General features: G+C 40.1%; 1 protein-coding gene and 1 long non-coding RNA gene across 4 annotated transcripts; one reads left to right on the plus strand and one right to left on the minus strand.

Annotated features, from left to right (window-relative positions):
- Window positions 1-9,427: 9,427 nt before the first annotated feature.
- On the minus strand, window positions 9,428-17,296 carry FAM161A (FAM161 centrosomal protein A). 3 transcript variants are annotated; one of them, XM_082047922.1, is made up of 7 exons: window positions 16,873-17,296; window positions 15,840-16,087; window positions 14,447-15,631; window positions 13,875-14,042; window positions 11,567-11,666; window positions 10,986-11,140; window positions 9,428-10,401 (listed from the first exon to the last, which is right to left on the minus strand). In XM_082047922.1, the coding sequence occupies exons 2-7, from the start codon at window positions 15,998-16,000 to the stop codon at window positions 9,957-9,959; spliced, it is 2,214 nt and encodes a 737-aa protein (XP_081904048.1). In that variant the 5' UTR covers window positions 16,001-16,087; window positions 16,873-17,296; the 3' UTR covers window positions 9,428-9,956. The 3 variants fall into 3 exon arrangements, with proteins under 3 accessions (XP_081904048.1, XP_081904047.1, XP_081904049.1); XM_082047921.1 differs by having other exon boundaries at window positions 17,190-17,244; XM_082047923.1 differs by lacking the exon at window positions 13,875-14,042 and having other exon boundaries at window positions 17,190-17,244.
- Window positions 14,046-14,965, plus strand: LOC309437471. Its single transcript, XR_014183562.1, has 3 exons — window positions 14,046-14,171; window positions 14,550-14,669; window positions 14,836-14,965. It is a non-coding gene; the product is annotated as an uncharacterized lncRNA (long non-coding RNA).
- Window positions 17,297-17,879: the final 583 nt, after the last annotated feature.

Raw genomic sequence — 17,879 nt, forward strand, 5'->3', positions numbered from 1 at the left:
AGCCTTCTTACACTGTTCCATGGGAAATCATCCATTCTAGAGGAGTGTGTTTTATCTTACTGTTGAGTTAAAAAATGGATAGAACTACCAGGAAGGCAAAAATTGGTGTGCTAGAAGGACTCTGGCATCCTTCCTTTTCTCTACAGCTGTGTGGAGTTTGGTTTCTCACCGAAGTGCTATTTGAAGACAGTGCTTTTTCCCAATCTCATCTCTCAGTTGGCCCATAGCTGGTAAGTAATAGTTTGCCATTTAAGGGTTTGGAGATGAAAGTTTATTGTAATTGCGTAATGTCAAACTGGATATAACATGCTGTCCTGCCCCTGGATGTTGCAAGATGTGTGACTAGATTGAAGACAGAAAATGGAAGTAATGTTGGGTATTTCTCACCGTGGGTTGGAGACTGAACATTAAATATCAGTTAAAGCCCTTAAATGGGGATTTAGAAGTCAAAACATGGCTGTAATGCTGTGGTTTTACTCTGGAGACTCCTTGATTCTGATAATCATATGGCAGCATGTATGGAAATAATAGTAGGCTATCTTTTTTTTAGGTTAAATTCATTGTAGTTCAGTAGCAGATGTGAAGCTTTGACAAAAACACTTGCTGCCTAATGGCCGATACTTCTCTAGTGCCACTCAATCTTTATTATGTGGCTAATTCTACAGACAGATGCTTTCATGAAGCTGTATTTGACGTTGTAACTGGAAGTTATTTATGAAGAAAGTCTTTTACTGGCTTGACCAGTAGAAAATCATCTCTGTGGAAAGTATAAATTATGGTTCCATGAGATATATTGGATTTTATTATGATGATGATGATTAAAATCTTTATTGATCTTCTGCTATTTCTGTTTTAATCGAAGACAAACTGTGCACTTTCTGTTTACAAGAATCCAAGGGGGAAAAAAAATAAAAGGGTTATTTGAAAATCCAGATGGAAGAAAGGTAAAGCCAAAATTTTAGCCATTAGACTAATTGTAATCGAACTGTGGTTGGCTTTGTGTTCTTCTAAGAAACAGCAAGCAGGGACGTGCACGGGCATGCTGCTTGTGCTACATTTGGAGGGCGTAATTCTGTTCATTTCAGACTGCTACTTCATACATTTCAGTTTGTACTGAAAAGTCAAAAAGCTCCATAAGAGCAAGGTAAAATTGAGGCTGTTTGTTAGTCATGAGCAACGAGACTGTATACAAAAATCAGCTTAATTCAGTTGGTGGTGTTTAATTTTATTTTGTTTTCCTTCTGCAGGCTATCTTAATCTGTTACAAAAATCCTAGTGTTTCCATCAGCTTCAAAAATAAGAGTTAGTTTTCCTTTTTTTGCTTTTATCTGGTGATGTGGAGGATGCTGATTTCTCTGGAAATGAGAACAGTCGATAGAGAGACTACCAGGTGGAGAAGTAAAGAGAGAAGCCTGTACCTTGAACTCTATTTTATGTGTGGACTAGTTTCAGGAGACCTCTGGCCGTATTCTCTAATGCTTTTTGCAATAAATAGGCATTTGCACATACGTGGCTGTAAGTAACGTCCAGTCATAAGGGAGGTATTTGGAACACTTGAGTTGCCTGGAGAAGGGAATTCATTCACTCCCTGCCTTGAGGACCATTAAACTATTGCATTTTATATTTCAAGAATTGAGAAGGGATATTCCTCACGGTGCGATGGTGCAGGGCTCATGTCAAGGCTGTGCTGTAACGAGAAAAGCCTCACACAAATCGACTTCTGGGTGAACAGTTGTTAGTGGAAGGTTAGGAAGGCTGGATGGAGAGGCGTTTTCAAAAGCATATAGGTGATTGCAGACTACAAGCCTTCTAAGTGCTTTAAAAACTCTGCCCGTGACTTTTATTCCTGCTTAAGCTATGGATTTGACATATAGGTTGTGAATCTATAGACCACAGAAGCCATGCAGCTTTCCAAGTCTGTTTCCCTACATATAGAAGGGAAAAAAAATGTTGTTTTTTCTCTGTTACTCTGTCAATGCTTCTTAGAGAAACAGGTTTACTGCCTAGGTGAATATTGGTAAAATTCAGTGTTTAGAAGTTTTACTTTTGATAATACTAGAGAGAGTAAACTGGAAAACAAATCCAAGTTAGTTGCTCACTTCAGAGATCCCCTCAGAAAGATCCACAGCTGAAGCACTTGAAGGTTCAGATTGTTCAGAGGGATAGAAGGGTCTGGAACAAGTATGAGAAATGTGTTTTGCAGTCCAAAAGAGACAAAGAGACCTTGCAGAAAAGGACTGTGGAGCTGGAAGCTGAACTGAAAAGGTGCAACCACGAGCCACCTCCAGACCAAGAGGACAAAGAGGTCTGCTTTCCTAAGGTAAGTCTTCTTCCCTTCAGCTGTAGAGGATTGTGTCTTTTCTTTTTAATTTCCTGTGGTTGTTGTCAGTGTACATTAGAGTGTTTTTTGTGACAGAGGGAATTCTACACAGAAATGTGTCCCTTCTATATGGAGTCACATCTACCTCCTGTCTATAACAACCACATCTTTTCTAATTATTTTTGAGGCAAGGTGCAGGGGTAAGAACCTGTAGTATTGATAGGATGGATTATGTCTGCTGGGTATTTTAGTTTGCTTTTTAATGGGTACTTCCAAAGAATTAAACATGGGTGTTTGTCAACATTTCAGTTCTTGATGACATCAGTGGTAACACAAGACTCATGACTGGTTATTTGTTTGGTCTGCTGACAAAACTGATTCCTTGGAATAATACCACTAAGTTTGTCACATGCTGTAAACACCATCTTAATAAAACATTTTTCCAAGGAGTAGGCGAAACGACAGTTAGATATTCCCTTGTGGAACGATTGTGTGCTTTTACACCGTTAAGAAAATATTTTATCCATAACACTAAGTCATTCTCTTTCCCCATTCTTGTCCTGGAGCCCTCTGGAGAAGTGGGACCTCCTGTTTGCTCTCTGCTGTCACTGCCATCAGCAGATTGCCACCTGCTGGGTGCCCTCCCCAGTCTCCCCATCTGTACTGTGAGGCTTTACCTTCATTTCCATTAGCGGGTGTGGGGAACTCCCAGTACAACAACCTGATGTTTGTCCTGCCTGTGTTTCAAGCCAGAAAGTCACTGTCTTGCCACCTTCCAGTGGGTCAGAAAGAGAAGGCTGAATCCTGTTTTCCTGTTCAGTAGATGCTGTGAGCAGTTTCTGTGTTGGCTACTTTAAGCGTTGTGTACCAGCCCCCTGCTTATTATACAGAGAATTCATAACTTTTAAATGTCTGTTCTTTTCCCCATAGCTGTTAGATGCACTCTTGAGAAGGAAAGAAAAAAGAAGAGAACGTTTAAAATCCTAAACCACTCTTAATGTCTGGCACTTCGACAATATTAATTATACATGCATCTGCGTATTTAGAAACTCAATAAAACTCCTATTTCTTAATGATCCACAAGAACGGCTTGTTCAGTAAAAGGCGTTTTCTAATTATAGACAGGTATCAATTCCTTTATTGACTCAATTGATTCCTTCCTCTGCTAATGCATCTACTGTCCTGCACCTCCTAAGGTGACTGACATATAACTTTACATCTTTGATAGAGGGGATGAAGAAAACTGTTTTGTTCACAGTGCTGTCAGTGAACAGCCACTGCACATTGCTGCTTACAACCCGTTGTTTTCAACATCCTAAAAGTTCCCTGATACCTCTTTGCTTAAATAGCACACCACTCCATATTCTGTTTTTTTCCATGGGCCAAGTATGAGGATGAAGTCTGCCTTGGATACTCACCAATGTTATTTTTGTCTCTGACCACAAATTTAATTTGTTCAAAAGCTGATGAGCTTTATGTCTTTGTGGTGACCCACACAGCAGATTGAACTCCAGGCTCCCCTTGTCTAGGAACCATTTGCCAGAACTGATAGTGCCATTAAGCAGCTGGGAGAAATTCAGGTGCAGGTGAACTCTTTATGTTGCTCCTTAAGGGAGTGGTTTGAGCAAGTCTAAAGTCAGTCTTGAATTTTTTTAAAAAGCTGACAACTTTTTATTTTAAAGAAATTCAGAGGTTTGAAGATACTTTCAAATCTGTTGTTCAGAATTAACATGGAGAATGTGGTGTCTTTTCTCCCTACCCAGAGCAGCTCGTTAATTAAAACAGAGGACTCGAACCTGTCTGGAAGGAACTCAGGATGGAGGGGCAGAGCAAACCCAGAGGACCAACATGAAGCACAGCAAAATGTATTTGCTTTTTAAAGGAACAATTAAACTCCAAGCTTAAAAGGACAAATAAAAAGGAAAGAATCTTGATTCTGGAAATGAGAAGGTGCTTATCAGAAAAAATGTTGATGTATTGATGTATGTAATGCAGTGTACAGCGGTTTGCTTTCCAGTTCCTATGCTTACTCTGAAGTGTTTAAACTTTTGAAATATATAGAAGAAAAGTTGCTGCTTGTTTACTGTATTGAGATGAAAAAAGAAGAGGAGGCAGGTTTTGCACCATTGAACTTATGGGGGTTGGGAGGTTTCCCTTAGTGTTCATTGGTATTGAATAGAGAACAGCTTTTCAGCTTTGTCAGTGAAAAATAATGGGATCTTTTGGTGTTCCTGTTATGAGAAGCAAACACCCTCAATGGAAATGTTGTAGTTGCTACAGCAGAAAGAGAAACGCTACATTGTTGTTGGTAGTGAACATGTATCATCCTGGCAAAACACTGGGGGAAGCATTTCAAACATGGTAACAATTCCACGTTCTCCAGAGCTCTGAGTTTGCAGGTCGAAATGCTGCTCACAAGAGAAGCGCGATAAAATTTCTCCTCTACCAAGTCAAATCCTGAGAACTGAATTCTTGCAGTTCTTTTAAAGTCAAAAGTAGGGGTCTTGCTGGGAATAACAGCGCGTGGAAATGTGCTGCTGAGTGCTTCTCTGCCATGTATCCCTCTCTTATCGAGCTGGGATCTGGGCTGGACCAGCAGTTGGTGGCTGAACCTGCCCCATTACAAGATGTGTGACTTCATTTTGGGCGCTGAGATGTTCCAACAAGTCACATTCATAACCTGCAGAGCCCTCCAATATCATCAGAGTTGTGCTCAAGGAAAACAAACCCCCAAACCAGCTATGTTAACTTCTAGCAAGTCCCTTGAAATCTGCGGTGCCACAGATTTTCCAGCAGATTTTGCAAACAAACCACAATTTGCTGTAGTGCATTTGTACCAGGGTTTCCTGATTCTAAGTGCAGTGAGATATGGCCTGAAATGAACCATTGTTGTAACAAAGACAAAAGACACTGGGGTAAAAATCATGTTATTTCCTTTGGAAAGAAAATAGTTCTATTTTTAATTATTTTTTCCTTAATCTTTCTATTTCAGTGTTTATAGTACAGAGTACAATACTTCTTGTTATGATTGTTCTTTGTGTGTTTGGGACATAAGTTGACTGAGATGCAGAGTCCAAAGAGCTTGTGCTGCAGGAAGTTCTAACAAAACCCCACACAATCCCCTCCCACGCAACCCAAAAAAACCCAAAACCCAAACAAACCAAAAATACAAAAAGCCTAGAAGACTCTCATAGTTCCCATGTGGAAAACTATTATATCCTTTGAAATGTAGCTTTTGTATCTATTCTGATTTTTTTTTTTTTTTTTAAAGGGATACTTTTTGGAAAATCAGATTTGCTCCGGAATTGAGGGTAATGATTTTTGATTGCTAAAAGACATAAAAGAAAGTTTGCCACTGGTAATATTTTTGCTTTTTGGTGTTGATTGGTTGCCAGGTTTCCTGTTTTGCTCAGTTCTGCTCTCCTGGACCCACACAGACCCCATGACTGCACATTCCCACCACATCAGGCTGGTATTCCTGCTCAAAGAGGTGGGTTTTTCCTCCTTGCCTTCATTCTCCTTTCTCCCTTGTGATGGCACAAGCATGGCTGGCAAGGGGGCAGAGCAGCAAAAACCCCTATTTGCTCTACTTGGCTGTGATATTCATTTTTCCTCTGCAATTTGCTACTGCTAAAAATGTAAAATTTCTGATGTTTAATATGGAATGTCTAACTAAGGCTACTGCTCACATTTGGTACCGTGAGAGTTGCTTATAAGCCTAAAAATGGGATCTGTGATCTTTGCAGACTTAGAAGTATCGTTCTTCCAATCCCGCTGGAAATATTGTGCCTGCCACATCCTTTGAATCCATCACCTTTTTTATGACCACATTTTGTTGTACAATATCTGTTGCTCAACAAGTCATCTGGGTCTTTCTCCTTACAGCTTCATGGGATGAATTCCCATTAAAGAAACATTATCCTTGCACTTTTTATTTAATGCTACAGTCTATATACACAGTTATTCTCTTCTTCCCATGTGCTATTTTTAATCCTTTTCTTGGATACACCTTTCTTATTTTCTTTGCAAATTTTCAAACATGTTTCTACTTTTGTGCTTTGGCTGTTAATTAAAATATTAAAGATAGAATATTCAATGATCTGTGAGAAACTTTCCAATTCATCTCCCTCCTGTGAGGACAGTTTCCCTGAAGGCACAACTGATGATCATTTCTCCTTTTATGAGCTTCTGGCCTTAAAATGCTTCTATTATATCATCTTTTGTGAATCAAAGTACCTTTTTTCCCCCTGTATGTTAATCAAATCCAAATGTCTTGAGTTCTGACACAGTAATATATATTCTCCTTTCCTGTGGTACTAATCTGCATCTTGGTAATTTACCAAAACCTTTCACCTGGATTTGGATTTTCATGTTGAGGCTATTGGCTTTTTTTCTTTAAATACAGTAATTTTCATTGCTTTGCCATCATCCTATTAGTTTCTTCCTGTTTTGTCTACATTTTTAGTCATCCTCCTGAGCAAAACAAACAAAAGAAGTCAAATCATGCCGTGGTTTTTAGGCCAGCCTATTGTTCATCTCATGGTGTTTGTGCCTCTCATTCATTCTTTGAAGAACTTTTCAATGCTGCACTTTGCTTCATGAGGTTTAATTCATCCTGACCCATCTCTTGCTATTTTTTCCATCATCTGTGATTTTTTTCTTTGCTATTTCTTTCCTTTTTAATTCCTTATTGGAATGCTAATCCCCCTCTTGTTTGCAATGCAATTTCTGAACATATTTTTGATTTAAGCGTCACTATTCTTCCGCTTCGAAAATCTGTGCTGCTCAATGCAATTTCCATAAAATGGTTCCTTTAATATCTCAAAGTTCGATCTCTCATATCTTTTCCAAATTAAAGAATCTCAGTATATATTGTTATATGAAAACCAAACTACCTTCTCCATAATATGAAAACCATTCTTTATCTTTGATCATTCTTATTGCCTTCTTCCCATTACATAATAAATCCCTTTTCAGATGGGAGGACCAGGACTGCATGTAGTATTCAAGATGGAATTGCTTTTTTTTTCCAGTGCACAGTATTGTATAATTTAGGAGTATTTTTTCCCCTCACATGCATTTATTTGCACTTATTAATACTGAAATCGGTTCTATTATTCGGTGTCATAAGATCAGCATGTTCTTTGCAGTCAAATTTCATGGTTTTTTCACAGCACTGAATAACTGTGGCCTCGGCAAACTCTGGAATCTGAATCTCATTGAACATCTGCCAAAAACTACATTTATACTGTGAGAATTGACCTTTTCTTCCCTCAACGTTTAATTGGTTACTAATTCATTAAGACCTTTATTCTCCTACGGTAAGATTTGATTTGAGATCCTTTGATAGCAAATTGTCAAATGCTTCCTGAAAATCTATGTAAACCTTATTAACTGGATCCCCTTAATCCACAGGATTCTGCTTGACTTTTTCAGAAATGCTAAAAAAGGCCAAAAGCTGTACTAACTCTTCCTTGTTATATCCCATTTATCTGTGTGTTCATTAATTCTGTTCTTATTAAGGTTAATATAGCAAAAGCTCAATCTAAGTTTCGCACAGGTGGTCAACTCCTTCTAAAACCTGAAACAAAAGCGTTGGTTTTGAGACCTTTTAGTTTAAAGTAGTTTTAGTAATATTTTTACTGTGTCTTAACAGTTCAACAATTAGATATCTTTGTTCTTTTAGGGCTCCTCTGTCTTCTTTCAAAACCCCTGATTTACTAAAGAGACAAATGAGTAATACGTGACTAAAAACTCAATAACACGTTGTACAGCTCTTCAGAATTACAAAATACTGACAAGCACAAGCAAACCCAACTCAAGTTTGTATTGTGGGGCTGTCAGGTGTAACTAGAGATTGTAAACTGATCTTCCTTGTGAAGAAATGATTAATATTTTTGTGTATGACACATATACAATGGATTGTTTATTGAAGTAAAAAAAATAAGGTTCAAATTCATATTAGTTATGCTCACAGTTGAAAAATAAATAAAAGTAATCATGAGAAAAATCTTCCAAACATTGTTGCAGTTTCTGAATCAGAAGAAATAAAAAGAGATTTATTAATTGCTCTTGCATGCTGCATGGAAGGAAATGGTACCAAAATAAAAATCTGTATTGTTAGTCATGTTTTTGCAAACCTGGTAGTTTTAATAAATGCATTTACTATTCAATGAAGGTGTTTTGAGCACCTGTGCAATGTCACGTTATCCTCTGTCCTGACAAAGCCTGTTTGATGTTCGTGGTCTGTCATTGCGTGGATGTTCTTTGCTAACACTGCACGGGGCAGGTGTCCTGGTTTTGTTAAAAAACAAGTTTCTCTTTTAGTGAATTTGCCTGTCAGCTAAAACCTTCATATGAGCTGCATTTTCCTGGAGAACCAGACACATGTTTTGGTAAACATAGCAATGGAATGCGAAATTATTGATAAGCACAGATTCACATCTCCTGAGAGGGGCAACGAGAAAGAGGTGACCAAGAAACTGACCAACTGTGTATAACATTCCATTCACGTGAATATTTCATATAAAAGTGGGAGATCATGAGGATCTCCTCCCTTTTTCCCTTTTCCTTATGGCCAACATTAGGAGAGGACCTTGCTAGTCGTCCCTGCGAACTGAGGCCTAGTGAGAGACTGAATCCAGCTCCAGTTGGCTGGAGGATCCAGTCCAGGACTTTGGGTGCCGGCTCTGCAGTTGCTGGGACTTTCAAGGTTGGTTTTGTATATTTTGTATTATTTTCTTTATTCTTATTAGTAGCATTAGTAAAACATTTTTAGTTTTTCCAACTCTCTTCTCTCTGTCCTTGGTGGTAAGGGGGGAGAGGGAGGGGCAATAGGTGAAAGGGGAGGGAGAGGAGGTTAACAATACATCTACCAGGGTTTTATTGTCACCCCACAATTAAAACCCTCGACAGCAGGTTAGCAAGAAAGCTGCTGATAGGAAGAGAAAGAAGGAAAAACAAAACCAAATAAACAAACCAACCAAACAAATAAAAAAAAACCCCAAACCACCCCAAAAAAATAACTCTAAACCTTCCATTTCTAATCTTTGTTGTGTAGTTGCTGAATCCTGAGTAGCAAGTGTGTAAAAAAAAAAAAAAAAAAAAGGTACTAAAGTGCTTCCTTCCACACTTTCAATGCAACTAGAGTTGCCTAGCTACATTTTTATCTGATGTATAAGATTCTGTCTTTACAGTGTATGTTTACTGTCTCAATGAATATGAAGATTAATGTCACCGTTTGTGATTACGCTATGAAGAATGATTCTGCGTGATCATGGCAAGAGTTCTTCAAGACAAAACAGAGTTGAAAGTAGTTTTGGGCCTCGGTTAGACAGTAACATGAGAATGAGCAGCACAATGTGTTATTCTGCTTACTCTTCTGCCTTACTTGTCTGTAAGTGGTAAAAATCTCTCTGAAAGTTTCAGTGGCTCCTCTCAGTATATTCTGGGCAAATGAGTAACTTCATCTTACTGGAAAATAGATAAAATTTCTGTCCTAGAAAGGCTATGAAGCGAAGAGGTTTAAGTTCACAGAATTTTGTATCAGTAGCAAAGCGCCAAGTTTTTCTTTGGTGTTTGCCTCACTGCCAGCAATGAAACAAGCTCCTGAGCCCCAGGCCATTGTGCCTTCCACTCAGCCAGCTTCATCATCGCTGGGCTTCTCTTCTGAATCACCATCTTCATGTTCCTCATCCTCGTATCTGACGGCACCCTCAGGTTCGGTATCAGACTGACCTTCCTCTTCGCGCTCAGGGGACCGGTCAGACCGAGAGCTGGGTCTGGACTGATGGTCCTCATCTTCCTCCTCCTGGGAATGGCCAAGTGACAGGCCTGCCTTCGCTTCCTCCTCATCCTCCTCTTCATCACTGTGCTGGTCAGAGCTGGGGCTGGACCCAACCTCCCCTGCAATGGCTTCTTCCTCCTCTTCTTCCTCCTCCTCACTGGACTGACCATCCTGGAGGGAGGTTTTGATGCCTTTTCTCTTCTGTCCTTCCTCCTCGTCCCAGGACAGCTCAGACTGGGCACCATCAGCTGCTTCCTCAAAGGATTCCCTTTCTTTCACCTTATCCCTCATGACTCTGAAAAGACAATTTGCATGTGGGATTTGATTTTCAGGTAAGATCCTTTCCAGGCTTTAAACTACCTTCAAGTCATCTAGGACAAGTCCTGGTAGGCTTGGAACTGGGGTGGAATGGGGGAAGGAAAAGGAGGGGGACACATTCCTTTTATGCTAGAAAGTAACTCAACAGTATTGCTTATATATTTCAATTTCTTTTGTTTCTGCTTCCTTCTAAATCATAACAGCTAATGGATATTGTATTTTTATAAGGTTTATTCTAAACATTCAATAAAAGTAGTGCAGAATGAAGTGACTTATAGCAACCTGCCAGACAAGGATCAAATAAGTACGTTACATCTTTGAAGTACGTTATATAACATATCCAGTACTTTTCTCTGGTTTATGAAATAATACTTAGTTCAGGAAGAACAATTAAAAATACATACTAATGCGTACATTAGTAAAGCTAACTACATAGTCAAATATTTACCTGGGAAATATTACAAATAATTTTAAATCCCACCCAAACCTACACATCAAAAAATACTTTCTAATGACTAGGCATGTAGTGGGGGAAAAAAAGAAGCCTTCAGTAATCTCTACCTTTCTCTGGCATCAATAGAGTTATTAAAAGCTTCAGCACTGGAGCGTTGTAGTAATTTAGTTGTTTGTCCTTTCTTTGAAACAAACTCTGGGCATATCCCCAGTGCTCGCAGTCTGCTTGAATAACGCTTTTCTGCAGCTATCCTGGCGTTTTTCTGTAGGAAAACCACAGTGGTTTTGTGTTACCTAAATGCATTCAACACCTGTCTCTTGACACTTTTATTTATTTATATTAATGCTGTTTCTTTAATTGCATCTGACAAGTTGAACAGTTATTCACTGCAGGTAAGACCAGCAAAACAATATTTGAACACTTCACGCTCTCATATTTTTTTGCTGTGATTTTTTGGTTGTGTTTATAATTACTCATGTTGTAACTAAATTGGACAACACGTTTACAACAGCTATCACTGTTCCCTGTGCAAGCGTCACAAAAATTAGTACTATTTATATGGCAACGGAGGTTAAAATGGACAAATACCTGTCTCAAAAGTATTTTTCAGGTATCTTCTAAAAATGTTTGACTGCAAATGTCTGATACAGTATTTAAAGAGTAAGAAATAATACAGAAGCAAGACAACCTGAGTGACTCTTTCCAAAAGCAATGGCATTTGTTTTACTCGTTCTTCCATTTCTTGCAACTCTTGCAAATATTCTCGCATTCTCTGCTTCTCATCATTCCTGAGGGAAAGAGAAGTTATTATTAATTTAGAATACAAGAAGTAATTTTCTACAGCAGCTAAACTGCTCCTAACAAACTAAATATTGTCCTGCTTAAAGACACATAAATGGTAAATTATTTTGTGGTGGTGTTTCAGGGTCTGAGGTATGTTGTCTCATTTTCACAGCAATTGCTTGCCTGTGGAAATACAGAACAAACCCACATTTGAAGTCATCACTTTGGATAAAATTTGGCAGAATTCTTAGGTTTTTGTTTTGTTTTTTTTAAGTTTAGATACCTGGGGTTTTTTTAAATGCTGATTTCATACCGTTATTCCAGTTGTTCGAAGTGAAATTAAACAGTTTGAAAGGACTGGTAAAAATCAGAGTACACCACAGGAAATTAATATCATAAAAGTCAGTACTTTAAGGACAAGTTTGATAAGAATCTTGCTGCTTTCCCAGTCTATGGCACAAGATGGGTGGCCACATTCTGGACCACAGTACACTGTTTATTTTCCCAGTTGGTTTGTCAAGGGCCCCATCAATATAGCGGGATGATGACACTGTTGATTCACAGACTGAAATGATATCTTAGGTGACAGCAAGCACTAGATAACACAGGCAGCATGGGCTGTATCCCTTGGTGTGTGACAAAGACACTTCTTTGGGATGTTGCCTCTGTGCTGGGCTGGCTCTGGTGGCACTTAGACACTTCAGGGTGGCATTTTCCACTTCTGCACCCTCCTGCCTCTTTCCCTTCCAATCCTCCGAATTTCTGTAATAGTGCTGTGTGTTAATGCAAGTTATTCACTATTTCCAGGGAGTGAACTTCATTGTTCCTACTCGCTTTGCTCTCTGGCAGCTTCCTACAAACCTAATTATCTGTTAGAAGAGCACTTACATTAATGTACCTTATTACCCAGCCTATGCTGAAATAAGCATTATCAAGTTAAGCACTTGTACCAGCCTTAATGCATCAGCACCAGGGAGAAGTAATCTTGCTTTACAACAGCATAATTTTATGTGCAGACAAGAATTAAGCGTGAGTGTTTTACAATACTCCTGAAATCTGATTAAGCTAAATACTGTAATGTGAAATTCGCCGCTGAATGAACTCAAATCAAATCTGTGAAGACACCCACTGTCTCTCTTAATTCTCTGCCCTGCTACTGGAACTCAAATTGTTTTCTGCTTTTGTCCTAGAGTCAGTAGATCATCTGCCAGAGGACACTTAAATTATAAAGAAAGAGACCCATATAAAGCAAAAAAGAATGCCGAAACCTTATTTGTTACCTTTTAACTCCCAGCCCCACCCTCAAATAGAAAAATTTCTCTCCTGAACCATATTCTGAACACCTTGCTCCAAGTTTACTACGGTAACTTAAAAGTTGTTAGTCCAAGCTATGAATTTTGTCATCAAGCATATTCATGATAGTTTGTTTTGTGTTTTTTTCCCTAGGATGGAAAAGAACAAGACGCAGAAATGGTTAAATCAGCCAGAAAAACAAGGTCAAGCAGCAGTTTGAGAGTTAGATCAGCAGCAGAGCTGGAACCACCTGAGAAGGCCCTGATGGTTTTCCCTGTGCACTCTCCTCAGTCATGTAAAAAGAGTCTTTGAATGTATATAAGGTAACTGTAGATCCCATTCCTCATAAGCACCAGCAGCTTCCTGTTTAGCTGCTGATACACATGCTAAGTTAAAAATATCCCTGCTCTAATTTTCCCTCTTAAGTGGGGACCTGTTGGGATAAAGAAGTGAGAAGTTTGCTACTTGAGGAGACAATTAGCACAAGAGTTGTACCAAAAGCCATGAATCCAGCAGCGCAAGGATATTCTGTAACTACACTGCTTCTTTGGATTTTTAAAAAACATTTCCTCTTTAGTTGATAAAGAGTTGAGAAAACACAGGAGTCTCCTGTCAGCTGTTCTACAGGGCGTTTCACAAAGACGGACCCAATTTGAAATCACTACTGCTTTGAAATTGGGTCTTTTTGAAGCATCCTGTATAACGCTATAAGGCAGAACATACAGATCAAAAATCATCACAACAGGCAACAATTTCCCAGTTGAAATACTAAATTTATCCACTTTACTAGCTGCTTGCACAGTATATAACTTATCAAATGTGTAATTATGTAAACTTAGACTAGACTATTTTTTACATTGTATGTTTAACATACAACATAAAAGGAGAGGTTCAGGATTCAGGGGAATGCAACAAAATACCTGAACGTTTTTAATTTGGATTTAGACACCTGAGCTAGGCTCTGATGGGGGTCATTGGCCTCAGCCCGAGCTGTTACAATTTTCTGGAGTGTTTTCGTTCTTTGTTTCTGCTTTGTCCTGTTCCTTTTTTGTTGTTCTTCCAGCTTTCTCTTTTCCTCAAGTGAATTCCTGGGTGGAAAAATAAACTAAGGCTGAATTAATTTGAAATCAAGAGCAACACTTCAAAGGAAGCTTCCGCAAAGGAGATTCAAGAGAGAAAAGCAGGGTGAAAATAGGGTTGGCATAAGAGGACAGAAGGTTTGTGCTATTCCCAGGGATTCAGGTACACCCTGCGAAACCGCCGGCATTTGTGCCTTTCCTATGGATGCCCTGAGAAAAATGCACTATGTTTCTTAACAATCAAATGCTATAAGTCCTATATTTACATGTTTTCCATTTTATATTATAGTTAAGCCCTTATATTATTAAGTCCCGTATTCACTGCAAGTAAGAATTGAATAACTATGTAGGAATACAAAAGAAGTCTGCTCTTAAAGTACATATGAAATGTAGAGCATCGCTAAAGGAGTCACCTGATGACTTGTAGCCGCCGTCTTGTAGATTCTGTGCTTTTTGGCGATTTGGCTTCTCCAAATCCTGAGAGATGTGAATTTGCACTTGAATTTCTCATTCGAGGTTCGCGTCTCGGAGAGGTGTACGGCCAGCGTGTTTCCTTCAGCTTCTCTTCATCCTCTTGAATGTCCTGCAAAATCTTCCCCTTGTTCGAGGGAATAGACGGAGTACGAAGATGGAAAGGTTCGCAGACCGTGAGGTGTTTCACTTGTTTCTGCTGCAGGAGCCGTTTCTGAAACTTCTTGTGTAGCTGTTGAAAATCCGGAACACTTGATTTGATTTTGGGTTTATTTTCTGTTTCCTTTGGTTCGACGCACTTGTGTTTCTTCTTTCTATTGGTATTTGCTAGAGCCAGTCTGCTGTTGGGGAGGGATGAATTGCGCAGCAACTCTTCAGCCCTCATTCTGATCCTGATTTCTCTGTAGAGCTCTTCCTCCTTGAGCTTGTCGTTAACACCCGGACTATAAACACATCTCGGAACTGGTTTTGCTTTGAACAGTTTGGTTTTCTTTTCAGGTGCGGAAAGGTCTCTTAATTGCATTTTCCTCATTTCATTCCTTTGCTTCTCCCGTTCGATGAATTTAAATGGCTTCTGAGAAGCCAAGAGCTTGACTTTGCTCCTCTCTTTCACAGACCTCCTGCGTTCCTCGTTTCGCTGCACGATTTCGTGGTAGAGCGGAAGGAAAACAGCGGCAGGCACCGGATTGGCTCGGAATTGCTTCTGACACTCCGCTTCCTCCTCTAGCTGCTTCTTCAATAAGTGATTTTCCATTTCAACCTGCGACTTGGATTTGATGTTCTGTTCTCTTTTTCTGGCTTCTCTGATAGTCATCTGGAAAGGCTTGGGCACAGTAACTTTTGGCGACCACGCTTTCTGTTTCCTCCGTATCGTTCTGAAGGCCGGTGAGCTCGGTACGCGGTGTTTGGCGCGGGGGACGTAATCTTCCACCGAGAAGCCGTCCCACATTTTCTCAATCCGTTCCTTAGCAAATGCAGATGATCCAGTTTCACTCCCGTTTTCTTCAAACGCTAATTCCCTGTCAGATCCATCAGATATACTTGAGCCTAAGGCATCGCTTAAGTCAGAGTCTGAAAAGGATTTGTGCAGATTTAGAGGCTCATATGAGCTCTTCTTCCAAGTTGGCCTTTAAAAAGGGGAAAAAAAGAGTTGGTTTGAGCCCAGTCCAACACTGATGCAAAACCAGCAACTCCCACTGTCCGCTAGCAAGCTGAATAAGCATTTTTATGATTAAAACTAACTTTTCCGTGGTTATCTGCTTACAGGAAACAGGCAGAAAGAAAAACACCCGCTGTATCACCGCTATCTTCAGATCAAGATACCACCAAACTTACCTACAACTCGTATGAGAAGCGGCATTTTTCTTCTTCGAGGGTTGTACTCCTTTTAAATACAGTTTATTCCGATACATACTCTCTAATTTTGCCATGGTCTCCAGGTGGGCATTCTTCAGCTCTTCCAGCTTCAAGTAATATTCTTGATTTGAATCGCACATCTTGGAAAAGTCTATCCCCTTGTCAGAGTCTGCGTTCTGAGAGACGGTCTGTTCTCTGCCAGTATCTGAATCCAAAGCAAAACCATCCTAGAAGAGATGTTTAAAATGTTCTGACTGGTAGAAGACAGGGGAACAAGGTTCTTAATGCTTAGTCTAATAAATGGTACAGTAACAGCAAACAGAGATAGTGTATAAAAATGTTAATGTGGGCTTACACGGAATAATCATACCGCATAATAATTTAGATCCTAAGGGTCCTGTTAGAAGCACGTAAAATCTGTCTGTCCCTGCAATCAATATATTTATACCAGGAAAGATGATCTAAAGGATTTATCGAAAGGAAAACAGTTTAAATGATTTTGTAAAAGGTGTGATTTTTCCTTGATTACTACATAGCTCTAAAAAAGCCTTTATGTAAAAATATAAACAAAGCCTTACCTGCCTCCCCTTTCCATAAGCATTCTAAAAATAAGATATTAAAAATATTACCTTGTGTACAAATGTTTCTTCCCATTTCCATAACTTACTGTGAGATGACAGGGACTCTGCACTGCTTATATTCCCAATACTGTTGGGCAGTTTGCAGCTGTGTGCAGGTACACACGTTCTCTAAACACTTTGAGCTTATGTAAGTTAAAGAAGTTATTAAAACCAGGTTAGTCAGCGTTACAAAGGCTTCCTTTATGTTATTTTAAGCACTGTGTTTAAAAAAATAACAGGATTAGTGTCTTTATCCAAAAAATAGAATACTACTTTTCACACACAGAGGTGTTTTAATAAGCTTTAACGTTCCAACAAAAAGTCTTGTTGGGTTTTCACTGCAAAAATCTGATATTTTCCGAAGCGTAGTTACCCGAGACAAAATGAATTACACGATCAGAGAAGCGAATTCAAAGAAGCCGCCGCAGAACGCCCGGCAAAAGGCACCAGCCACTTGCTGCTCTGCCTTTGTGCATCAGCCGCCCGTTTCAGTGCTGGACCCGCGGAACCATCCAGTTCTTAAATCGGCTCTTCGAGCTCCGCGGCTCAACAAGCTCATTAAGGGATCGCTGCGGCAGGACCAGCTGTCAGGTTTTCCTGCAGCTGTTTGTCGCTGCGCAGCACAAAGGTGCGTTTGGCCACCCGGCCCCGGGCCTCCCGCGTCCCCCGGTTGTTCCCCAGCGCGTCCCGTCCCCGACACCCGCGGTACCTGCGCGGCGGGAGCGCGGGGGCGCGGGCGGGAAGCGGCTCCGAGCGCGGCCATGGCCGGGGGAGCGGGGCGGAGCCTCCGGAAGGGGCGGGAACCCGCGCATGGCCCAACCCGCTCATGGCCCAACCCGCTCATGGCCCAACCCGCTCATGGCCCAACCCGCTCATGGCCCAACCCGCTCATGGCCCAACCCGCTCATGGCCCAACCCGCTCATGGCCCAACCCGCTCATGGCCCAACCCGCGCATGGACCAACCCCTCGGGTCAGTCAATCTTTACAGTGCGCACTCGGGAAAAGCGGTTGCGGAGTAAAGGTAAAGCGGGATCCGCAGAAATAATTGTGGAGCCGCTTATTGCAGTGAAATCACAAATACTCTAGGTAAAGAAACGGGTGAAATCACACGCAACAGCTCTAAGTCGCCTCAAGAAGTTCGTGAAGCTTTAATCGAGGTTAACGCCTAAACTAAGAAAAACCATTGCTGTATGTCACCCTGTGGGGTAAGGAATCGTTTGTAATTTTGAACAGCCAATAAATAATGTGTGGAGAGCTTTAATGCCTGTATCAATTATTTCTTTAATAATTCAGTTATTCTGACTGCTCTAAGTGGGGGCATGTAGCACAGACAACCAAATGAAACAAAAATTTTACCTTATTTCTAGCAAAATGATAAAGCAAACACTCGACTATTGC

This window comes from Streptopelia decaocto (assembly GCF_964273445.1).
Source record: "Streptopelia decaocto genome assembly, chromosome: 3".
In the NCBI taxonomy this organism is placed as follows: Eukaryota; Metazoa; Chordata; class Aves; order Columbiformes; family Columbidae; genus Streptopelia; species Streptopelia decaocto.

What these genes read in the sequence shown, in the direction of transcription:
- FAM161A (XM_082047921.1), bottom strand. Translation starts at nt 17,243, where the DNA reads ATGGCCGCGCTCGGAGCCGCTTCCCGCCCGCGCCCCCGCGCTCCCGCC. An exon ending in CCCGCGCTCCCGCCGCGCAG is followed by an intron (nt 16,088 to 17,189) that starts GTACCGCGGGTG and finishes CATCTCTTCTAG; the next exon opens with GATGGTTTTGCTTTGGATTC. An exon ending in TCCAAATTAAAAACGTTCAG is followed by an intron (nt 11,667 to 13,874) that starts GTATTTTGTTGC and finishes TCTTTCCCTCAG; the next exon opens with GAATGATGAGAAGCAGAGAA.